Source organism: Candoia aspera, chromosome 10, assembly GCF_035149785.1.
Source record: "Candoia aspera isolate rCanAsp1 chromosome 10, rCanAsp1.hap2, whole genome shotgun sequence".
Taxonomy (NCBI): domain Eukaryota; kingdom Metazoa; phylum Chordata; class Lepidosauria; order Squamata; family Boidae; genus Candoia; species Candoia aspera.
Window position 1 is genome coordinate 22,307,184 of NC_086162.1, and position 17,731 is coordinate 22,324,914.

Sequence of the window (17,731 nt, forward strand, 5' to 3'; positions counted from 1 at the left end):
CCCTTTGAACTTGGCTGGTGCAAGGACCAGAGGCGGTTGCGAAGCAGGACGACACCAAAATGGTGAAAACACCTCCATGCTCTGAGGATTTGTGCTATGCTTCTCCCATTTTAGAGAGGCTCTCTGTGTATGGACATCCCCTTCTCCTTCCTGCTGTCGCTGGAAGAGGCTTCTGCATGAACATAGCGCTAAGCATTCCTTCCAGATTCCAGCACTCGGACAGTTGCTGATTACATTTTTCTAGCTTCGCTTCTATGTAGGAACTCTAAAAACAGTTATGATTTTGTGCCACCAAGTTGGTGTTGACTCTTAGTGACCACATAGCTAGATTTTCTCCAGGACCAAGACAGTTGAAAGGGCCTTAATTTAGCTGCTTGCTTGTTCTGAAGGATAGATTCCTCCCTCCCTCCCTCCCTCCCTCCCATATAGCTGTCCATCGTGTCCCCTGTTGTACTTTCCAGGTTTTCCAGAGGGTCACATTTACAGTTTTATCCACAAAAGCTTTGAATCTGTCATGTAGCAAGCTATAATCCATTTCATATTTGGATTTATTAGATGGTACTTTACTTGCGTGACTAGCCAGACTGGTTTTAATCAGGAGATGCTTATCATTAACTTTGTAAGGACATACACTACTGTTCTAGGGAAGGAAAAAAGAAAATGCCAACTTTTAACTTAAAAAAAAAAAATCCATCTATAAATGGTGGGGGGTTTTATTTATTTGGTTGGAAATTCTTATATTTTCCTTTGATATCTTAACAATGTCCTTATGTATTGAGCTTTTGGTAGTAGACAATTTTATTTCAAGATTGATTTTACTGTCTGCCTTTTAATCCTTGGAGCATCTGAGCAACCCATCTTTGTTTAGTTAGCAGCTCTGGTTTTGGATGGTGCCAGGCCCACCATCTAAGTTGAGCGAATTGGACCAGGTATAGAGGCTGATGGGATTCTTCTATGAACCTTCTTTTTCCCTCCCACCTCCAGGTGCTATGATGAGTGTGCCCACGGAGAATGCAGCGGGGCCCCCAACTTCACCTGCTTGTGTGACTTAGGCTGGACCACCGAGCTCGTCACAGGGGCTACCCCTCCACCCAGTGGGGTACAGTGCAACTTGGATTGTGGGTGCCACTTCCACAGCAGCTGCAACACCAAGGGGCCTGGTTTTTGTGATGAGTGCCAGAGTGAGTCCCAGCCTCCCCTGCCCTTGCTTCGGAAAGCTGTTGCTGTGTTTGCTTTCAGTTTTATGGTGCACCATCATAATGCATGGCAGTTTAAAACAGGGGCGTGCAATTTGGGGCTGAAGGCCACACTCCTAGGCATAATGTTTGCTTGTTCGTTTTTAATCCATTCAATTATGTCTGATTCTCAGAAACTGCCTGGACAAGTTCCTGCAGTTATCTTGGCAAGGTTTTTCAGAAGTGGTTTGCCATTGCCTCCTTCCTAGGGCTGAGAGAGAGTGACTGGCCCAAGGTCCCCCAGCCGGCTTCGTGCCTAAGGTGGGACTAGAACTCATAGTCTCCAGTTTCTAGCCTGGTGCCTTCACCACCACACCAAATGGGCTCTTCAAAACGGGGAGAGCAGGATAAAAACAACATTTGGGGTCTATTACATTTCCCTTCATATTTAATGAAAATCAAATGTCATAATAGAGTTTTCCCCTGGTCTGTGTTTCGTAATTTCCCCCTTTGGTTATAATAGTTGCAGTTTGGTTGCAACTTTTGAAAGCCTCAAGGACTAAATTTTAGGAGCTTGCAGGCAGCCTTGGAAATTTAGGGCTTGCAACTCAACGCTGGTAGATTATGAGCAGGTGGCTATTCTGTCCTTCATCCCCTGCCTTTGCATTTCATTCTACCTGTCTGTCTCTCCCCGCCATTTTACTTCTCTGTGCCGGTGTGCCTAGACTGGACTTACGGCGAACGCTGCCACCTTTGCCGGCCAGGCAGCTACGGGAACGCCACCACCCAAAGTGGCTGCCGCGCCTGTGCCTGCAATGAGCACGGCCTGGAGGAGATGGGCTATTGCCACAGTTCCACGGGAGCCTGTTACTGCACCCCACCCACCGAAGGGCTGCACTGTGAGCGCTGTGCTCCCGGCTACTCTGGGGACCCCAGGTGAGAGGCTGGACAGGGACCGCATCTCTCGAATGTCGCTGGAAACAAATGCAGGGCGCACTGCCTGTAAGAGCCACTGAGCCTCCAGGGATGGAGGTCAGCTGTTTCTGAGCCATGATAGGCCAGGAAGAAGGAGCAGAAGAAACAGCTCCTTTCTTTGGGCTTGTCTGTCTGGCTCAGTGTTTCTCAACCTTGGCCACTTTGAGATGTGTGGACTTCAACTCCCAGAATTCCCCAGCCAGAATTCTGGGAGTTGAAGTCCACACATCTCAAAGTGGCCAAGGTTGAGAAATACTGGTCTGGCTCATTGTTAGTCAGCAAGGCAGGTCTGTTCCTGATAAACCACTGGTTACCTTTGTTTTTTCCTGTGTTTCAGTTTAGGTTGAAATGGCACCTGATTATTGCTTAAGCCCACCAAGGTTAGTGGGAAGTGATGAGAGAAGGGCTAACTTTGCTCTCTCCATTTGAACTATGGGCCACAAGTACCCATTTGGAATTTGGTTGAAGCTAATTATAGGTTGGCCTTTCTTTTATTGCCACTTCTAATCTGAGTCAGACTGGAAGGAAATTGCTGCTATAAAATTGTTGGATACTTATAAACCTGAATATGCCTTTAAGCCTGCTGGCTGTTCCTATAAGATGTGAGGCCTACAATCTTCCCAGAAGTCTGATTATACAGCAGCAGACTTCTAAATGTTCTAAGCCTTGGAGCATGTGAATGTTAACCCATACTTTCTGTGGGTTTTTTTTTCTCCTGCAGAAATGGTGGCATTTGCTATCAGGAGTGTGCGGGGCGCACCTTGCTCCTCAACCTCTCTTCCTCTTCCTCCCTGAGCTCTCAGCGGGCTGGGGGGGCCCTCCCTAATGGGCTCTCATACTGCGTCTGGGTGTTGTCAACCGGTACTGACATCCACCCCTGCCGGCCAGAGCAAAGCTGCCCAACAATCACACTCACTATTCAGCCAGACAGCCTTTGTATGGTAAGGACAGGGATAACGTGCATGCGAGTCAGGAGGTTGCTCCTCAGGGCAAACTGTGGCAATTGGTGGTGCGAATTTTGAGTTTGAGCTTGGAAGAAGCCGGAGGAGACAAATTACAAAGCTTGCAAAAACAGAATAGCCAATTTGACCTGAAATGTGGGCGATTTTGCCTGAAAGCAGGCTGTACTTCTTAAAATCATAATGTAAAAGCAAAAAGGCCTGTTTCTGCTTAAAAATCAGTTTCTTAGGCCTCCATGAAGAATGTGGGAGGCTCCTGTGTCTTCCCACTCAGCAGGGAACATTTGTTGTAAGAGCACTGAAACCTGTCATCGACTCTAAGTCTCACCCACAAATTAGGGTTCATACAAAGGATTAATTTGGCAGATCTCCCGTGTTTCCCTCCTTTACATATTTTAGCAACTTCAATCTTCCTTTTCCCATCATGAATGAAACAGACTGGGAAATGTGTGCCTCTACTTCTTGTCGTAACACCACCCAACCCATAGCACCATAGCTCTATCTTACTAATGCTGCATCTGATAGGAACTTGGCTGAGAGCAGGGAAGGTAGAAAAGTGCATCTCTGACACCCGGCCTTAATCCAGAATGCACCATTGAAATCGCAGAACGGGTGTAGGAATTATATGATTTTTAAAGAGAGAGAGAGAGATAGCCACCCATCTCACAGCAGCGATTGTATGGATCTCTTGCTAAAAAAGCAGCATTTCTGGCTCTGTTGGTGTTACCTCACTGCTTCCTCTCCTTCAATTTCTCCTTAGCATAACTATATCTATGTCTTTGATGGAGTGCCTGACTTCCTGGACACGGGCCTGATCCAGCTGGATCGGACTCTAATTGGGGCTTTCTGCGGCCAGGGCCGTCCCCATCCTGTTACCGTTGAAGCAATATCAGGTAGGAAGAAAAAGCGTAAAGCTGAAGTTGGGAGAACTCAGCTCTGATGCAAAACGAGAATCTTTTTAGCTGCTTTTTCAGTAATGGTGGTCTCATTCAGCATTCGGTCTGGGTGGCTCATCAGAGCCTTAGAAATTTTGGCATTTGGCAAAAGACACAGAGCTTTGTTCGGGAAGGTGTCTTACCTGTAAGGGGTTGAAACCCTGTGCAGGATGAGGAAATCTCACCTAGTTTTGTCCCTTTTTGTGTGTTCTCCACTCTGCCCCTTGTGTTCTCCCACTTCAGATGAGGGGTCTGATGCAGTGTTTTTCAACTTTGGCAACTTGAAGATGGCTGGCTGGGGAATTCTGGGAGTTGAAGTCCACACAGCTTGAAGTTGTCAAGGTTGAGAAACCCTGCTTTAGAAGAACATTTTTTGCCCCAGTGCTAAAAGTCTTTCACCTCTGGGGTCCTTCCCTGGTTTTGTCCTTGTTCGAACTTGCAGGCCTCCTGGTCATCTACTATGAAGCCAACTCTAGTGAGGCTTCAGGCTTCAATGCAACCTACACGGTGCACCGATGCCGGCCCAGCTGCCACATCCACCAGGAGTGCCAGGAGGGGCGCTGCGTCTGCAAGAATGGCTACACAGGGCCCAGCTGCAAGTTCCAGGTCTGCCCAGGCAACTGTAGTGCTCACGCTGGGCAAGGAGTGTGCAACAGGGTAAGTAAGGGGTGAGTACATCTATTTAATAGGAGAAAGATCAGGGCAAGTCCAAGCCAGGTTTGGACTTTGGCAGCTGTCAGGAATGCAAGGTCAAAAAAATTATAGAAAAGTCTAGTGTCTAATCACCGGGCATGAAAAGTATGAGAAAATTATGCCATTAAGGTAGATCTGCTTCAATAATGTATCTTTGCCAGCTTTCCAAAGCCCGTGGATCTGTTGCATAGCTGTCTACCCCTCCCTGCAGTAGAAAAAGAATGCATTTTTCAGTGCATGCAGTCTTCAAGCACATTTTCTGCAACCTGTCCCATTTGTCCTTTCTTGGGATTTAATGTCATTAATGCATATTCAAAGGAATGTTTCCATGCCTGTGTCACCCTATTTTGAAGCAACAAGATGCAGAAAACCTCCCAGTTCATCAGACTGGTTGGGGGAAGAATAAATTCATCTTGGTGAGATGGTTTTGCACGCATTCCTTTTAGGAAACAGTAGATAAGTAGTTGATAGAGAAGGTAACATTAGAACATCAGCGCTCTATGATCGTCCTGTGGCTTAAAGAAAAAAAAAGCAGAAGGGCTGTTTGGCTCATTTTTAGAAGGAGTAAGAGTCTGTGGCATTAGCAGTTGTCTTTAGCCAATCTGAGATAGATGGATGTTGACATTTTGGGTTCCTTTTCTGAACAAACCTAAGGCAATGGCAGTGCAGAATCAGCCCTATATGATTCCTCCTGTGGGCCTCCTTGTCTTATCTTCACTCTTTCTCCAGAGACTGGGTCTGTGTGTCTGCAGTGATGGCTTTGCTGGGGCTGATTGCTCCATCCCACTGGATGCTGACAAGATCATTTGGGAAACTTTGATTGACACCCGGTTGACCGCTGTAAGTGACTTCCTTCCTCTCAGCTTGGCTGGGATACAGGGTAGAGGACCGACCTTATTGCAGATTCTGGAAGCTGTTTCATTTTGTGATTGCCCCTGGCAGAGGTTTGACTAGAGTCCCTTTTGTAAGCTTCCTGAAGAGCCGATTGTACAGTTCGTAGGGAATATTTGAGGAGGCAGACTTGGAAGTCCTTTCAGGCAGAAGTGCTCCAAGGACAGGTGTTTTTCTCTTGTTTTCCCAAAGTTTTAAATTATATTTAACTTCTTAGTTAGATTTTATGGGTGTTTTATCTGTTAGTTGCCCAGGGGGCTCTTCAAACGTGTATCTCTTGAATAGATAAATAAAAGGAGCATTGCTGATCTTGAAAATCTCTGGAGCTTGGGCTCGGTGGACCTCATAGCATCTTCTAAACCTGAAGTCTCCGTAATGGCAGGGAGCAGGATGTGGAAGACCTTCATGCAAGAAGCTTTATTCCTGTGTTCAGAAGAGAGACTTCTGGGTTCAGCCTCATCATCCATCCGTCGTCTGTTTTTGTTTCAAGGATACAGCCAGCCGCTTCCTTCACCGTCTAGGCCACACCATGGTGGAGGGTCCGGACACCACGCTGTGGATGTTTGGAGGCATGTCACTGCGAGAAGGAATGCTAGGGAACGTGTACAGGTAAGAGACTCTTCCATCCCCCAGAGGACCTCCCCGAGGACTTGCTGCCTTTGCTGGCATGACAGCCGAAGGCGCTGTGGTTCCACAGGTACTCCATTGCTGAGCGCCGCTGGACTCAGATGCTGGCAGGAACGGAGGACCGAGGGCCAGGGCCCAATCCCCGGTACTTCCATGCGGCTGCCTACATATCCTCAGGCAAGGCCATGTACGTCCTTGGTGGGCTGACTGCAGATGGAGTGGCCAGTGATTTCTGGCTGCTCAACCTCACCACTTTGCAGTGGAGGCTTATGCAGGTAAGAGCTCCTCCCTCCGACTGTGTGCACCCTTGGTGGGATCCTGTGAATGCCAGCCCTCCTTAGTCAGGCCCTGGGTGGGTTTAGTTTGCTCTGTTGCCAAGAGCAGCTCCTGGAAAGCTCTGCCCAACAGTGTGGAAATCTTCCTCTTTTCTGGTAGGAAATACCCAGAGCTGAGCATCTTCTCCAGGTTCTGCTCTTTCCTCCTCTTGAAACAAGAATAGGCATAAAAGCTGCTCTTCCTCGTTTTGCACTCAACCACCTTGCCCATCACAGTTCTATATTAAGTTTTCAGTTTCCTGAGAGAGAGAGAGAAAGAGAGAGAGAGAGCGTGCTCTTCATTTCCTCTTAACTCTTTAGCAAGTAACAATCTAGGATAGCAGAAGGGGAGAGGAGAAACTGCTTGGTCTGCTACCCATGGTGTCGTCTTCCTGAGCAATGAAGAAAGGGAATGGGTATCCATATCCAACCAGAAGCCTGGGAACTGCCTTAGTCTTATCCCTTGATAAACAATGACGTGATTCTCCGTTATAAAGGGGCCCAAACCAAAGGCCTGTATCAGGTTCCTATATCACCAGATGGCTCCTGCTATGGAGAGAACAGAGACTGATCTTCTCTCCAGCTCTCTCTGCTTTTCAGTTTAGGCTCAACAGGCATTCTCTCTTTTCTTCCCACCCGCACTAGGACCCTCTGATCCCAGCTGTAGCTGGCCACTCGCTCACGGCGCGGCGCGGCTCCTCCTTGCTCCTTATTGGTGGCTACTCTCCTGAGAACGGCTTCAATAAGAAATTGCTGGAATATAACGTGGCATCAGAGAGCTGGCATGCCGGGAACCAGGCTGGGACACCCCCGACAGGTAGAAGATCAGGACGATGTCAGCAGGGAATTCTGGGGAGGATCTAGTAGTTATTGAAACAATTGAAACTCTAGGATCCATTACATAGAGCAGCCTTTCTCAACCAGGGTTCCGTGGCACCCTAGGGTTCCACGAGAGGCCACTAGGGGTTCCGTGGGAGATCATGATTTATTTAAAAAATTCTTTCCAATTCGGGCCACTTCACATGACAAGAGGTAAGCCTCATTCTCTATTTTTAGTTTAAGAACACTGTGAATGCATATCTACAGGCCTACCCATGAAATGAATATAATCATTTTGTAACTTCTGGCCTTTGTTTGAGCTGGAATGTGCAGGGGTTCCCTGAGGCCTGAAAAATATTTCAAGGATTCCTCAAGGGTCCAAAGGTTGAGAAAGGCTGACCTAGAGGCATTTGGGAGGTACAAGCCAGCTCTCTTTTTGTAAAAACTTCCAAGAAAGGAAGTCCCCCAAATTCCCCAGACCACACGACGAGATATTCATGAGAGCATTGACGATGTCTGATCTCCACGTTTCTTAAGATCTGTCAGCCAATGAAAGGACAGAAAACTAAATAGCCTAAATAGCATCCCCCCAACCCATAGATGTGTACACCTGGTACTCCAGATTTCCTTTCCAGGTCTGTATGGTCACTCAGCTGTGTACCATGAGGGCACAGATGCCATCTATGTCTTCGGTGGCCACCGCTTCCATGTGGAGATGGTTTCAGCTTCTCCTGAACTCTACAGCCTTTACTATCCCAACTTGACCTGGAGCTTACTGGCCCCATCTCAGGGACCCAAGGTGAGAGACTCTGGCAGTAGAACTAACATGGATGCCCAGATGGGCCTCAGCGGGAGAATGAGAAGATCTTTCTTCCAGACGGATCATTATGTGGTTGGATCTCACAGGGATGGTGGCAGCGAGCAAGATGTTTAAAAGTGGTTTTTATGGTGCTGACCTTTAATGACACCGGCAAACCACTTCAAGAAACCCTAAATAATAGTCCTGGGGTGGAGGTGGAGATCAGCAGGACCCTACCTGGAAGATTGAAGCATCACAAGGGTTGATGTTTGGATGCAAATAGGATACAAAGCGATCCCTCCCTGTGCTTCCTCACTCCCTTTCCAGCCTCTGGCTCATTTCTTCCACGTGGCAGCCGTGCTGAAGGACACCATGGTAGTAATAGGAGGGCGCACAGAACGGGAGAATTTCACCAACCACATTTTCTTCTATCAGCTTAATTGCAATACTTGGATCCTGCCCAACAGCACAGGTAAAGTACAGGAGCAGGTACAGAATGTAGCAGTTTGGGCATGACCTTACAAAGTGAGTAGGCTAGGGACCTCTCAGCCCCAAAACGACCAAGAATCAATCCAGCTAGACTTCAGTTCTTTATTTGCTCACCCTGTATAGACAGAATCTTGCCAGACTAAAGCTACTCTACCTAGCCTGAAGGGAAATAACCTGGGTAGGCTCTAGGGTGGGGCTATCCTGAATCTCTTCGTTTTCCCACTATCGCCTCCTGGACTAATGCGTCCTCTTATCCTGTCCTCCTCCTTGGAATGCGCTCCCTCCTTCCTGAGAACCAGCAGCATTACTGAAATCCACCACATCACCTCCCCCTTCAGAGACACATTCCTAAACAGGACCTCCCTGTCTGTCCTGGTCACAGTTCCTTTTTCCCTACCAAGCCTATCAAAGCAGATTTGAGCATGTCTGTTTAATTTGCTAAGTATTTCCATAGGTCGAAGAACTGAGGCATTTTTAGTACAAAAACTGGGTCCAGAAGGTTTGCTGAAGTGTTAGGGACCCCTCAGGCATAAAGTTTATCCTTGGGATAGAGAGAAATGAAAGAGCATCTCTCAATGGTTCAGGCTTCCCAATTGCTGGGAATCGGGTGGCATATTAAACTAAATAAATACAGCCATGGTATGAGATAACGATATTTGCGTGCACTGCTTATTTCGGACTGGGCCCTGAGAAGTGACCCATGATTTCATGGGTTGCTTCTGTCCCCCTCTCCTCCATTTCTGTTTTGCAAACAACTGTCTCCTTTGGCATTCTGGGCAGCCAAAGAAATGGCAATGGTTGCGAAGCAGGTTTAGGACTCCATGCTTGAGTCTGAACCGGGAAGGAAAGGGAATATTCTTGGGGGTGTAGGCACATGCACGTATTTACGAAGGGAGGAGGACATGGGCCTTCATTGGACCCTCTGTTAGACCCACATATTTGGGGGCCACTTTCCAACTGCCTTGCTGTGGAGAGAGTATCTTTAACTTGTATTGTAGCAGGGTGAAGCCAAACTAAATGCTTTCTCTCTCTTTCGGCTCGCCTTGTGATCAGCACTCAGAGGGGCACTTTGAGAGGAAGGATGCCTTCATTTCTGCGTTTTGATTGGGGGTTGGTACCCCCCACCCCACCCCAGATCAGTTTTGCTCACTAACGGTTTTTTCTTTCCTCTCTGCAGCCGGTGCCGTGGTGGGGGAGCCCATCACAGAGTCCATTGCCCACGCCATGGCTTCTGTGGGAGGCCACCTCTACCTCTCAGGGGGCTTCGGTGGGGTGGCCCTGGGGCGCATGCTGGCCCTCTCGGTGCCTCTCGACCCTTGCCTTATCTTCTCCAGCCCAGAAGCTTGCAACGGCTCGAATGCCAGCTGTATCTGGTGCCATGCCAGCTGTCTCTCTGCTGATGCGGCTGAAAGGTGCGAGAGAGCGGTGCCAGGACAGTGGCCAAAGATAAGAAGTTGGGCTGCGTAACTCTCAGGAGACTGGAGGACAGTGTGCGACCCTTGAGTGGCGGAGGGCTGGTTCCAGTGGGTTTCTGTGTGCTGTGGTTGGGCTAGAGGACCTTTAAAGTCCCTTGCAACTCTGATTCAGAGTGGCCAGTCATCACGGGAATCTGGGAAGAACCCCTGGGCACCTGTGATGGGAAGAGGGGGGGGGTAAAGGAAAGGGAAGGAAAAGAACGGTTGTTCTAGTTGCAAGGTTTTAAAAACTTCATCACTCTTGTCAAGTCGTCATCAAACGCTGTAATCGTAACCTGCTTAATTGTTAGCTGATGGTTTTCTTTCAGAATCTCCCTGTCCCATAAGCGATAGGAAAAGTGATGCTTTGTCACCACTTTATAACAGAAAACTTTGAGGAAAGCAGAATTCTATTAAATACTTCCATCTCTGTATAGATGACACAGCATCCCTTGATTGCCTGGATCCAGGGATTTGCCTGATGCCCCTGCATATCATCTGCCCTCTACTGAATTTGTATGCTCAGTGGGTTAATTTTTAGAACTCTTTAATAACAGATGCCAGGATCATTTAGTGAGGAAACCTTACCTCCATATAACAAAGAATTTCAGCATCACACACCAAACCATTCCTTTAAAAAAGGCGATTATCACCCTCTAGTCCTCCTTTTCAGCTTGCAAAAAAACCTCACAGTGTCTCCACATCACACAGTTTCATACTACAGGTAGTCCTCATCATATGACCATTTGTTTAGTGACCGTCCGAAGTTATGATGGTGCTGAAAAAAGTGACTTACGACCGGTCCTCGCACTTAAGACTGTTGCAGCATCCCCGCAGTCACATGATGAAAATTCAGGCACTTGGCAAATGGCATATATTTACGATGGTTGCAGCATCCCGGGGTCACGTGATCACCATTTGTGACCTTCCCAGCCGGCTTCCAACAAGCAAAGTCAGTGGGGGAAGCCAGATTTGCTTAAGGACCATGTGATTCATTTAACAACAGTGGCAAAAAAGGTCATAAAATCGGGTGCAAGTCACTTAATGACCACATCGCTTAGTGATGGAAGTTCCAGTCCCAATTGTGGTCGTAAGTCGAGGACTGCCTGTATTTATTAATCATTCGTGTTCATTTTGGAATACATTCTTTCTATTTCCATTCATTGACCGGAAGATGAAAGCCCCTTTCTTTAGAGTATTTCCCCTTCGATCAATCAGTATTACAGGGAGTTTGAGGAATTTATATGCAGGTGTGAGTCAGAAACGAATGGGGAGTTTGGTTCACGATCGAAGCTCACCATCCTCTTCTCTTTTTCCTGCAGACAAAGCTGTTCCTTTGGTGGGACCTCCTGCTTCCCCACCCCAAGATCTGCAGATGAGTGTCGTCGGCTCAGAACTTGTAGCGAGTGCCTTGCCCAGCATCCTCGCTCCATGGCCCACAGCCTGGGTATTCCTGTAAGTTGCAGCCTGCCCATGCTCTGGCAGTGGGCCCACCCAGGGACAGTCCTTGGCTGGAGAGGGGCTCAGAAACATTTTGATCCTATTCTCCCTTTCCAAGGAGAAGTACAGAGAGATGGATTAATGGCAGCATGTAAGCCCAACATCTCCAGCACCTCGCTGAAAAGAGAGAATTTTGGGGGAATAGAGGCAGTGGAGAACGTAGAGAACAGTCTGGTGTGTGTGCGCAGTACGTCTCGATGAAGGACCTCCAACTGCGCAAAGGAAGCTCTGGTGCAATCATGCCCAAGAGAGACCCCAGTGCTAGTAAATCAGTCTCGGTTCAGATTGCGGTGATTGGGGTTACAGCAGCCAGACAGACCATGGCACGATGGGTGCCTCCTCCCGTTTTGCATTCTGGAGGAAGTGGGGAACTGAGAAGAGAGGGACGTGGGAGATGGGTAGAAGGATGGGTTTGAGTTAGCTCAGAGTTCCAGACCAGGAATCCCTCCGTCTGTTGGAGTGACAGGGCTACGAACTTAAATTTAGTGCCAGGGAAGGCAAGGATAGGCAGCCCATAGCTATGCTGCAATATTAAGGGAACCTGTTTACAGCCCTTTTTAAGTTAATTTCTGAAGTCACTTTGATTTCTTGCTTCAGCGTTAAGGCTGTTCTGGATCTTCCCCAAGTTCGGCCTCTTCACATTATCTCAAAGAGCTGTAAAGAAAGAACAGAGAAATATAAAAATATTTCCAAGCCAGGAAAGCATTTGGTAGTTTCGGCAAAACCAGCAGAGTCTTTAGAGTTAGGCCTGGGTTAATGGGGAAAGGGAGGGATGACCGCCATAGCTGAGAGGATCACAAGTCAAACCATGCTCAGGGCTTGAGGGTGAGCGCACTTGGGTGGGTTACAGCCACAGGTCTTGTGACTGCTTTCTGCTCCCCAGTCTTTACCGCAGTGTAAATGGTGCACCAACTGCCCTGAGGGCGCGTGCATTGGCAGCACTGGCAGCTGCACTTTGGAGAACGACTGCCGCATCAATCAGCGCGAGATCTTCGTGGCCAGCAACTGCTCAGAGATTTCGTGTGAGGCCTCCGACTGTGCCAAGTGCACGGCATCCGGGAAGTGCATGTGGACAAGGCAGTTCAAGCGCACTGGTGAGGAAGTACCTGTGACTGGAGGAGGAGGGGCGAGAAGAGGGGCCGGGGGGGAGACAGGTGGGGAAAGGGCTGCGGGGCGAGGCAGAGAGCTCTGGGAAAGAAGACGCAGCATCTTTGGAGATACAGGTAGTCCTCTACTTACAACCACAATTGGCGCTGGAATGTCCATCACTAAGCGAGGCAGTCGTTAAGTGAGTCGTGCCCAATTTTATGACCTTTTTTGCCACTGTTGTTAAGCGAATCACACAGTTCCCCGTTGATTTTGCTTATCGGGAGCCAGCAGGGAAGGTCACAAATAGCAATCATGTGACCCTGGGACGCTGCAACTGTCATAAATACATGCCAGTTGCCAAGCAGCCAAATTTTGATCACGTGACCACGGGGATCCTGCAACGGTCATAAGTGTGAGGACCAGTCTTAAGTCACTTTTTTCAGTGCCGTGGTAACTTAGAAAGGTCGTTAAGCGAATGGTCTTGGCCAAGCGAGGACTGCCAGCATGGAAAAAGAAAGGCTGTTTGGGGGGAGGAGGGTACTGTAAAATTAGCCAGTTGGTTGAGGGTGGCGTGGCTTGAAAGACTGGGAGAGACTGAGTCACTCAGAAGCTTTGGCCCCTGGAGAGTGTCCAGACATCAGCACTGTTGATGTCCACCTGCCCAAGTTGTCCTGAGCATCGGTTCGTTTCAGTGGAGAAGAACCCGTTTCTCCCCAGCTGTACCTTTCGCCTCTTCCATTCTTAATGTCCTCCTCCCGAATGTGACGGGCTACCGTGCTCATCTCCGGGGAGAGCGGTGGGGGCGGGCGACGGAGAGGAACGATCCTGGCCTGGAGAGCTCCTGGGATTCACCCTCCTTTCCCAAACGCTTAGGGGAGACCCGCCGCATCCTCAGTGTGCAGCCCACCTACGACTGGACCTGCTTCAGCCACTCGCTCCTCAACGTCTCCCCGATGCCCGTGGAGTCCTCGCCCCCCCTGGCCTGCCCCACGCCCTGCCACAACCACAGCACGTGCGGGGACTGCCTCAGTTCCAAGGGGGCTGATGGGGGCTGGCAGCAGTGTGTCTGGAGCGTCAGCTTGCAGCAGGTGATTGCGGGGGGCGGGGGGGACCGTGAGCAGCGCCACAGAGGCCCCTCTGGGGATGCTCTCCATCTGGCTCTGGAGGTGGTCCAAGGGTCCGTAGGTTGGGGAAGCGCCCCCGTCTCCCCTTTTGATGAGTGTACAGGCCCACCTCGCCTTGTTGCGCTTCATTGTATTGCGCTTCGCAGATACTGCGCTTTTTCCCCAAACGGAAGGTATATGGCAACCCTGCGTTGAGCAAGTATATTGGTGCCATTTTCCCAACAGATGAGCATTTTTAGCAATAAAGCGTTTTGTAGTTAAGATACGTACATCTTTTTTATAGACATAATGCTATTGCACACTTAATAGACTATGGTATAGTGCAGTGATTTTCAACCTTGGCCACTTTCAGCTGTATGGACTTCAACTCCCAGAATTCTGGGAGTTGAAGTCCATACAGCTGAAAGTGGCCAAGGCTGAGAAACACTGGCCTAGTATAAACATAAACTTTTATATATACTGGGAAAACAAAAATGTGTGTGACTCGCTTTATTGCGATATTTGCTTTATTGCGGTGGTCTGGAACCAGACCCGCAATATCTCTGAGGTATGCCTGTAACCCCCTTTTTATAATCCATCTTAAAAATGTGCAGAAAATGTACTTAGCACCCAGGCTTGGAACGGCAGGAGTTAGATCTGGGTAGCATGGCTGGCTGGGGAATTCTGGGAGTTGACGTCTATACGTCTTCTGGTCGCCAAGGTGGAGAAACACCTGCTCTGACACGCACCCTCTCTCTCTGCCTTCCTCTGCAGTGTATGAGCCCAACTTACTTGCCCATGCGCTGCGCAGCTGGGATGTGCGGCCGGGTGCTGAGCGGGTCGGAGAGCTGCACCCCATCCTGCTCCCGTTTCCAGCAGTGCGCCCTTTGCATCCAGCAGCCTCGGTGTGGCTGGTGCAGCTTCCGGGGAGAGAATGGCAAAGGGCGTTGTCTGGAGGGGGGGCGGAGCGGTCCTCGCCACGGTGGGTCCCCAGGGTTCGGGCCACCCTTTCTGAAGGGGGTGTTGAGTGGGTACTGAGCAGTGGGAGGCAGAGGGTGGGAAATTTCCGGCAGCAGGGGGAAGCAGCTGCCGGTGTCATGTTTCTGGCCATAATTGTTTTGAAATCTTGGTAAAGGGGTAGAGTGCACAGCACATGGATGGGCAGATATGCAGGGCCTTTCTTAGCTGTGCCTTCACGGGGGTAGGTGGGAGCTGCTAAAGCAGTGTTTCTCAACCTTGGGGACTTGAAGATGGGTGGACTTCAACTCCCAGAATTCCCCAGCCAGTTATGCTGGTTGGGGAATTCTGGGAGTTGAAGTCCACCCATCTTCAAGTCCCCAAGGTTGAGAAACACTGGGCTAAAAAGAGGATCTCCTTCACAAATGTATTTCTGCAGCTCAGATTCCTGCCTCTCTCTCTGTCACTCCCCTCTGCAGGACTGGTGGAGTTGTGTGGCCTGAAAGCAGACTGGGCGTTCATGTCGTGCCCGCCAGAAAATGAATGCCTGAACGGGCACCACGACTGCAACGAGACGCAAAACTGCAGTGACCTGCCCCAGAGCTACAAGTGCACCTGCAAGAACGGCTACACTCTGGACAAGTCAGTACGACCGAGGCCCCCGTTACGCTTCTAAGCGTGCTCTGTGTGAGGCCTCTGTCTCATAGGGACCGGAGAGTCCGCGGAGAGAATGGTCTGTTATGTGAAAAGAAATCCCTGAAAAATCAAACTTGCTCACTGCGTTCAGCCTTCAGGCTGGTGTTCCCACCTGTGGCTGCTTTTGGAACCTTGACCTTCCCTAGCCTGGCAGGGCACTGTGAAGGGGTGCGTTGCAAAGCCCAGGGGCATAAGCAAAGCCCCTCACCTTGAACCATTAAGGCCTGGTTGGTCTCGTGTGTGCGTAGGGTGTGCAGGCGGTCTTCAGGGGAAGGAATGTCTGTGCGTGGACATGCAAACAGCCGCCGGCTGTTAAGGGACACAGCTGCCTTCAACCTTGCTAGGCTCGGCTCCCCTCCGCACTACAGCCTGCTTGGCCTCTCTGCAGCGGAATCCCTTCTGCCTTGTAGTCTCTGTCGTGGTTGCACGCCAGGGGTAGTCTTTTTCCAACCCCAGAGGATGGGAGCTGGTGCGGATTATTCCTCACTCATCACTGTTTTTTTGTTTTTTGTTTTTCCCCCCAAAAACTCTGGTTCCCGTTTCTCCCTTTACTCGGTTCCAATTTCAGCCTTTCGCTTAATTTACTTGTCTGGCTGACCCCCAGTCCTGCCAACATCTTCTCTTCAGTTTGCTCCTAGACTGTGTCTGCAGGAAGTTAAAGGGCTCTGCAGATTTGGGGGAGTGGCCAGCTGAGGCTGTTATCTGAGAGAGCTCCTTCTCCCCTTTGCTCAGACAGGAAGTCCTTGTGCCAATTTAACTGTAGAAACTTTGGCCTTGGCAGCTGAGTGAGCAGTTGCTCCGCCCCCCCCCTCCCGGTTCTCGAGCCTGGGAGGGGGCCCAGTTCTGGTATGCAGCAGTGAGGTTCTAGGGCTTCGATCTGACATTTGCAAGCGCCCACCTAGAAATTAACCTACTCTGGATGCAGTGGTCAGATATGTCCCGGGATCATCTCACTGATCTTCCCTCCCATTAAGGACATTGCTGCCTCTTTAAAAGACACAAGGATTCACACATTTCACTAAACCATGGTTTAAGGATACACACTATGCAACCCACTAAGCTGTAAGTTGGAAATCAAAGTCTCCGCGTTCATTTAATGTACTAAGCCATTCCTTCGAACAATGTGTGACCCCCAATCACCATATTGACAGGGACGGGGAAGAGAAGGGGAGTTATTGGCTCTGCTGTTTCTGGTGAAATTGCACATGAGTGCCAGAGACTCTGTGACTCCTGTTGTAACCCTCTTGTGATTCTGCCTGTCCCCCCTTGCAGCGTTACAGGGCTGTGCAAGCCGGTGTGCGAGCAAGGCTGTGTGAACGGGACCTGTGTGGAGCCCAATGCATGCCAGTGCCATTTTGGCTACGTGGGTCAGAACTGCTCGGTGGAATGCCAGTGCAACAAACACAGCAACTGTCGGGGCGTGGGGGCCCAAGACCAGTGCCTGCAGTGTTTCAACAACACCATGGTGAGGAGGGTGAAGCGTAGCAGGGGTGGGGCAGGGCTGCAAAGTGGAGGAAAAGATGGAAATATTTCAAGCTAGATTGTCATCTTGGCCCCTCAGCCCCTTTATTCCCTCTGAGGTCCCAAATGCTTCCCTTGCGCTGCCTGCTGTGTCCAACTCTGTCCCGTCTGCTCTTCCCCTTAGGGACAACACTGCGAAAAATGTCAGCCGCTCTTTGTTGGCTCAGCCCTAAACGGAGGCTCCTGCCGGCCCTGCCACGTTTTCTGCCGGGGAAACAGCAACATGTGCATCACGCAGGAAGAATACAAGCGAGCCCAGCAGGATCCGGTCCGGTTTCCCCTGGAGCCCGCCTTGGTGAGTGGAAAGATGACCTGGATTAGGGACCATATACAGGTAGTCCTCATTTAGCGACCACAGTTGGGACCAGCAACTCAGTTGTTAAGTGAAGCGGTCGCGAAGTGAAAACACAACTGTGCTTATGACCATGCTTCAGCTTTCCTTTGCTTTACAGCAGTGTTTCTCAATCTCAGCAACTTTAAGACGTATGGACTTCAACTCCCAGAATTCCCTAGCCAGCATCAAGTTGCCGAGATTGAGAAATATTGCTTTTCAGACCTGTGAAGGTTGTAAATGTGAGGATTGGTTGCAGAGTTACTTTTTCATCACCATTGTGACTTTGAACGGTTGCTAAATGAGTTAGTCACTAAATAAGGACTAGTTGTATAAATGGATTAGGCCTATATAAGTCAGATAGATAGATAGGCCTGAAGTAGTTATCTTAGTGGGCTCAGGTT

General features: G+C 49.5%; 1 protein-coding gene across 1 annotated transcript in view; it reads left to right on the forward strand.

Moving 5' to 3' along the window:
* MEGF8 (multiple EGF like domains 8) overlaps positions 1-17,731 on the forward strand; it is a 42,254-nt gene that overhangs the window by 19,523 nt on the left and 5,000 nt on the right. Inside the window, exons 21-39 of the mRNA XM_063312243.1 lie at positions 985-1,181; positions 1,901-2,111; positions 2,872-3,091; positions 3,870-4,002; positions 4,487-4,701; positions 5,467-5,577; positions 6,119-6,237; positions 6,326-6,530; positions 7,215-7,386; positions 8,024-8,187; positions 8,515-8,659; positions 9,854-10,088; positions 11,453-11,585; positions 12,514-12,724; positions 13,593-13,807; positions 14,597-14,804; positions 15,259-15,421; positions 16,748-16,940; positions 17,121-17,291. Coding sequence (XP_063168313.1) covers positions 985-1,181; positions 1,901-2,111; positions 2,872-3,091; positions 3,870-4,002; positions 4,487-4,701; positions 5,467-5,577; positions 6,119-6,237; positions 6,326-6,530; positions 7,215-7,386; positions 8,024-8,187; positions 8,515-8,659; positions 9,854-10,088; positions 11,453-11,585; positions 12,514-12,724; positions 13,593-13,807; positions 14,597-14,804; positions 15,259-15,421; positions 16,748-16,940; positions 17,121-17,291 — 3,421 coding nt within the window. The remainder of the gene's footprint in view (positions 1-984; positions 1,182-1,900; positions 2,112-2,871; positions 3,092-3,869; positions 4,003-4,486; positions 4,702-5,466; positions 5,578-6,118; positions 6,238-6,325; positions 6,531-7,214; positions 7,387-8,023; positions 8,188-8,514; positions 8,660-9,853; positions 10,089-11,452; positions 11,586-12,513; positions 12,725-13,592; positions 13,808-14,596; positions 14,805-15,258; positions 15,422-16,747; positions 16,941-17,120; positions 17,292-17,731) is intronic.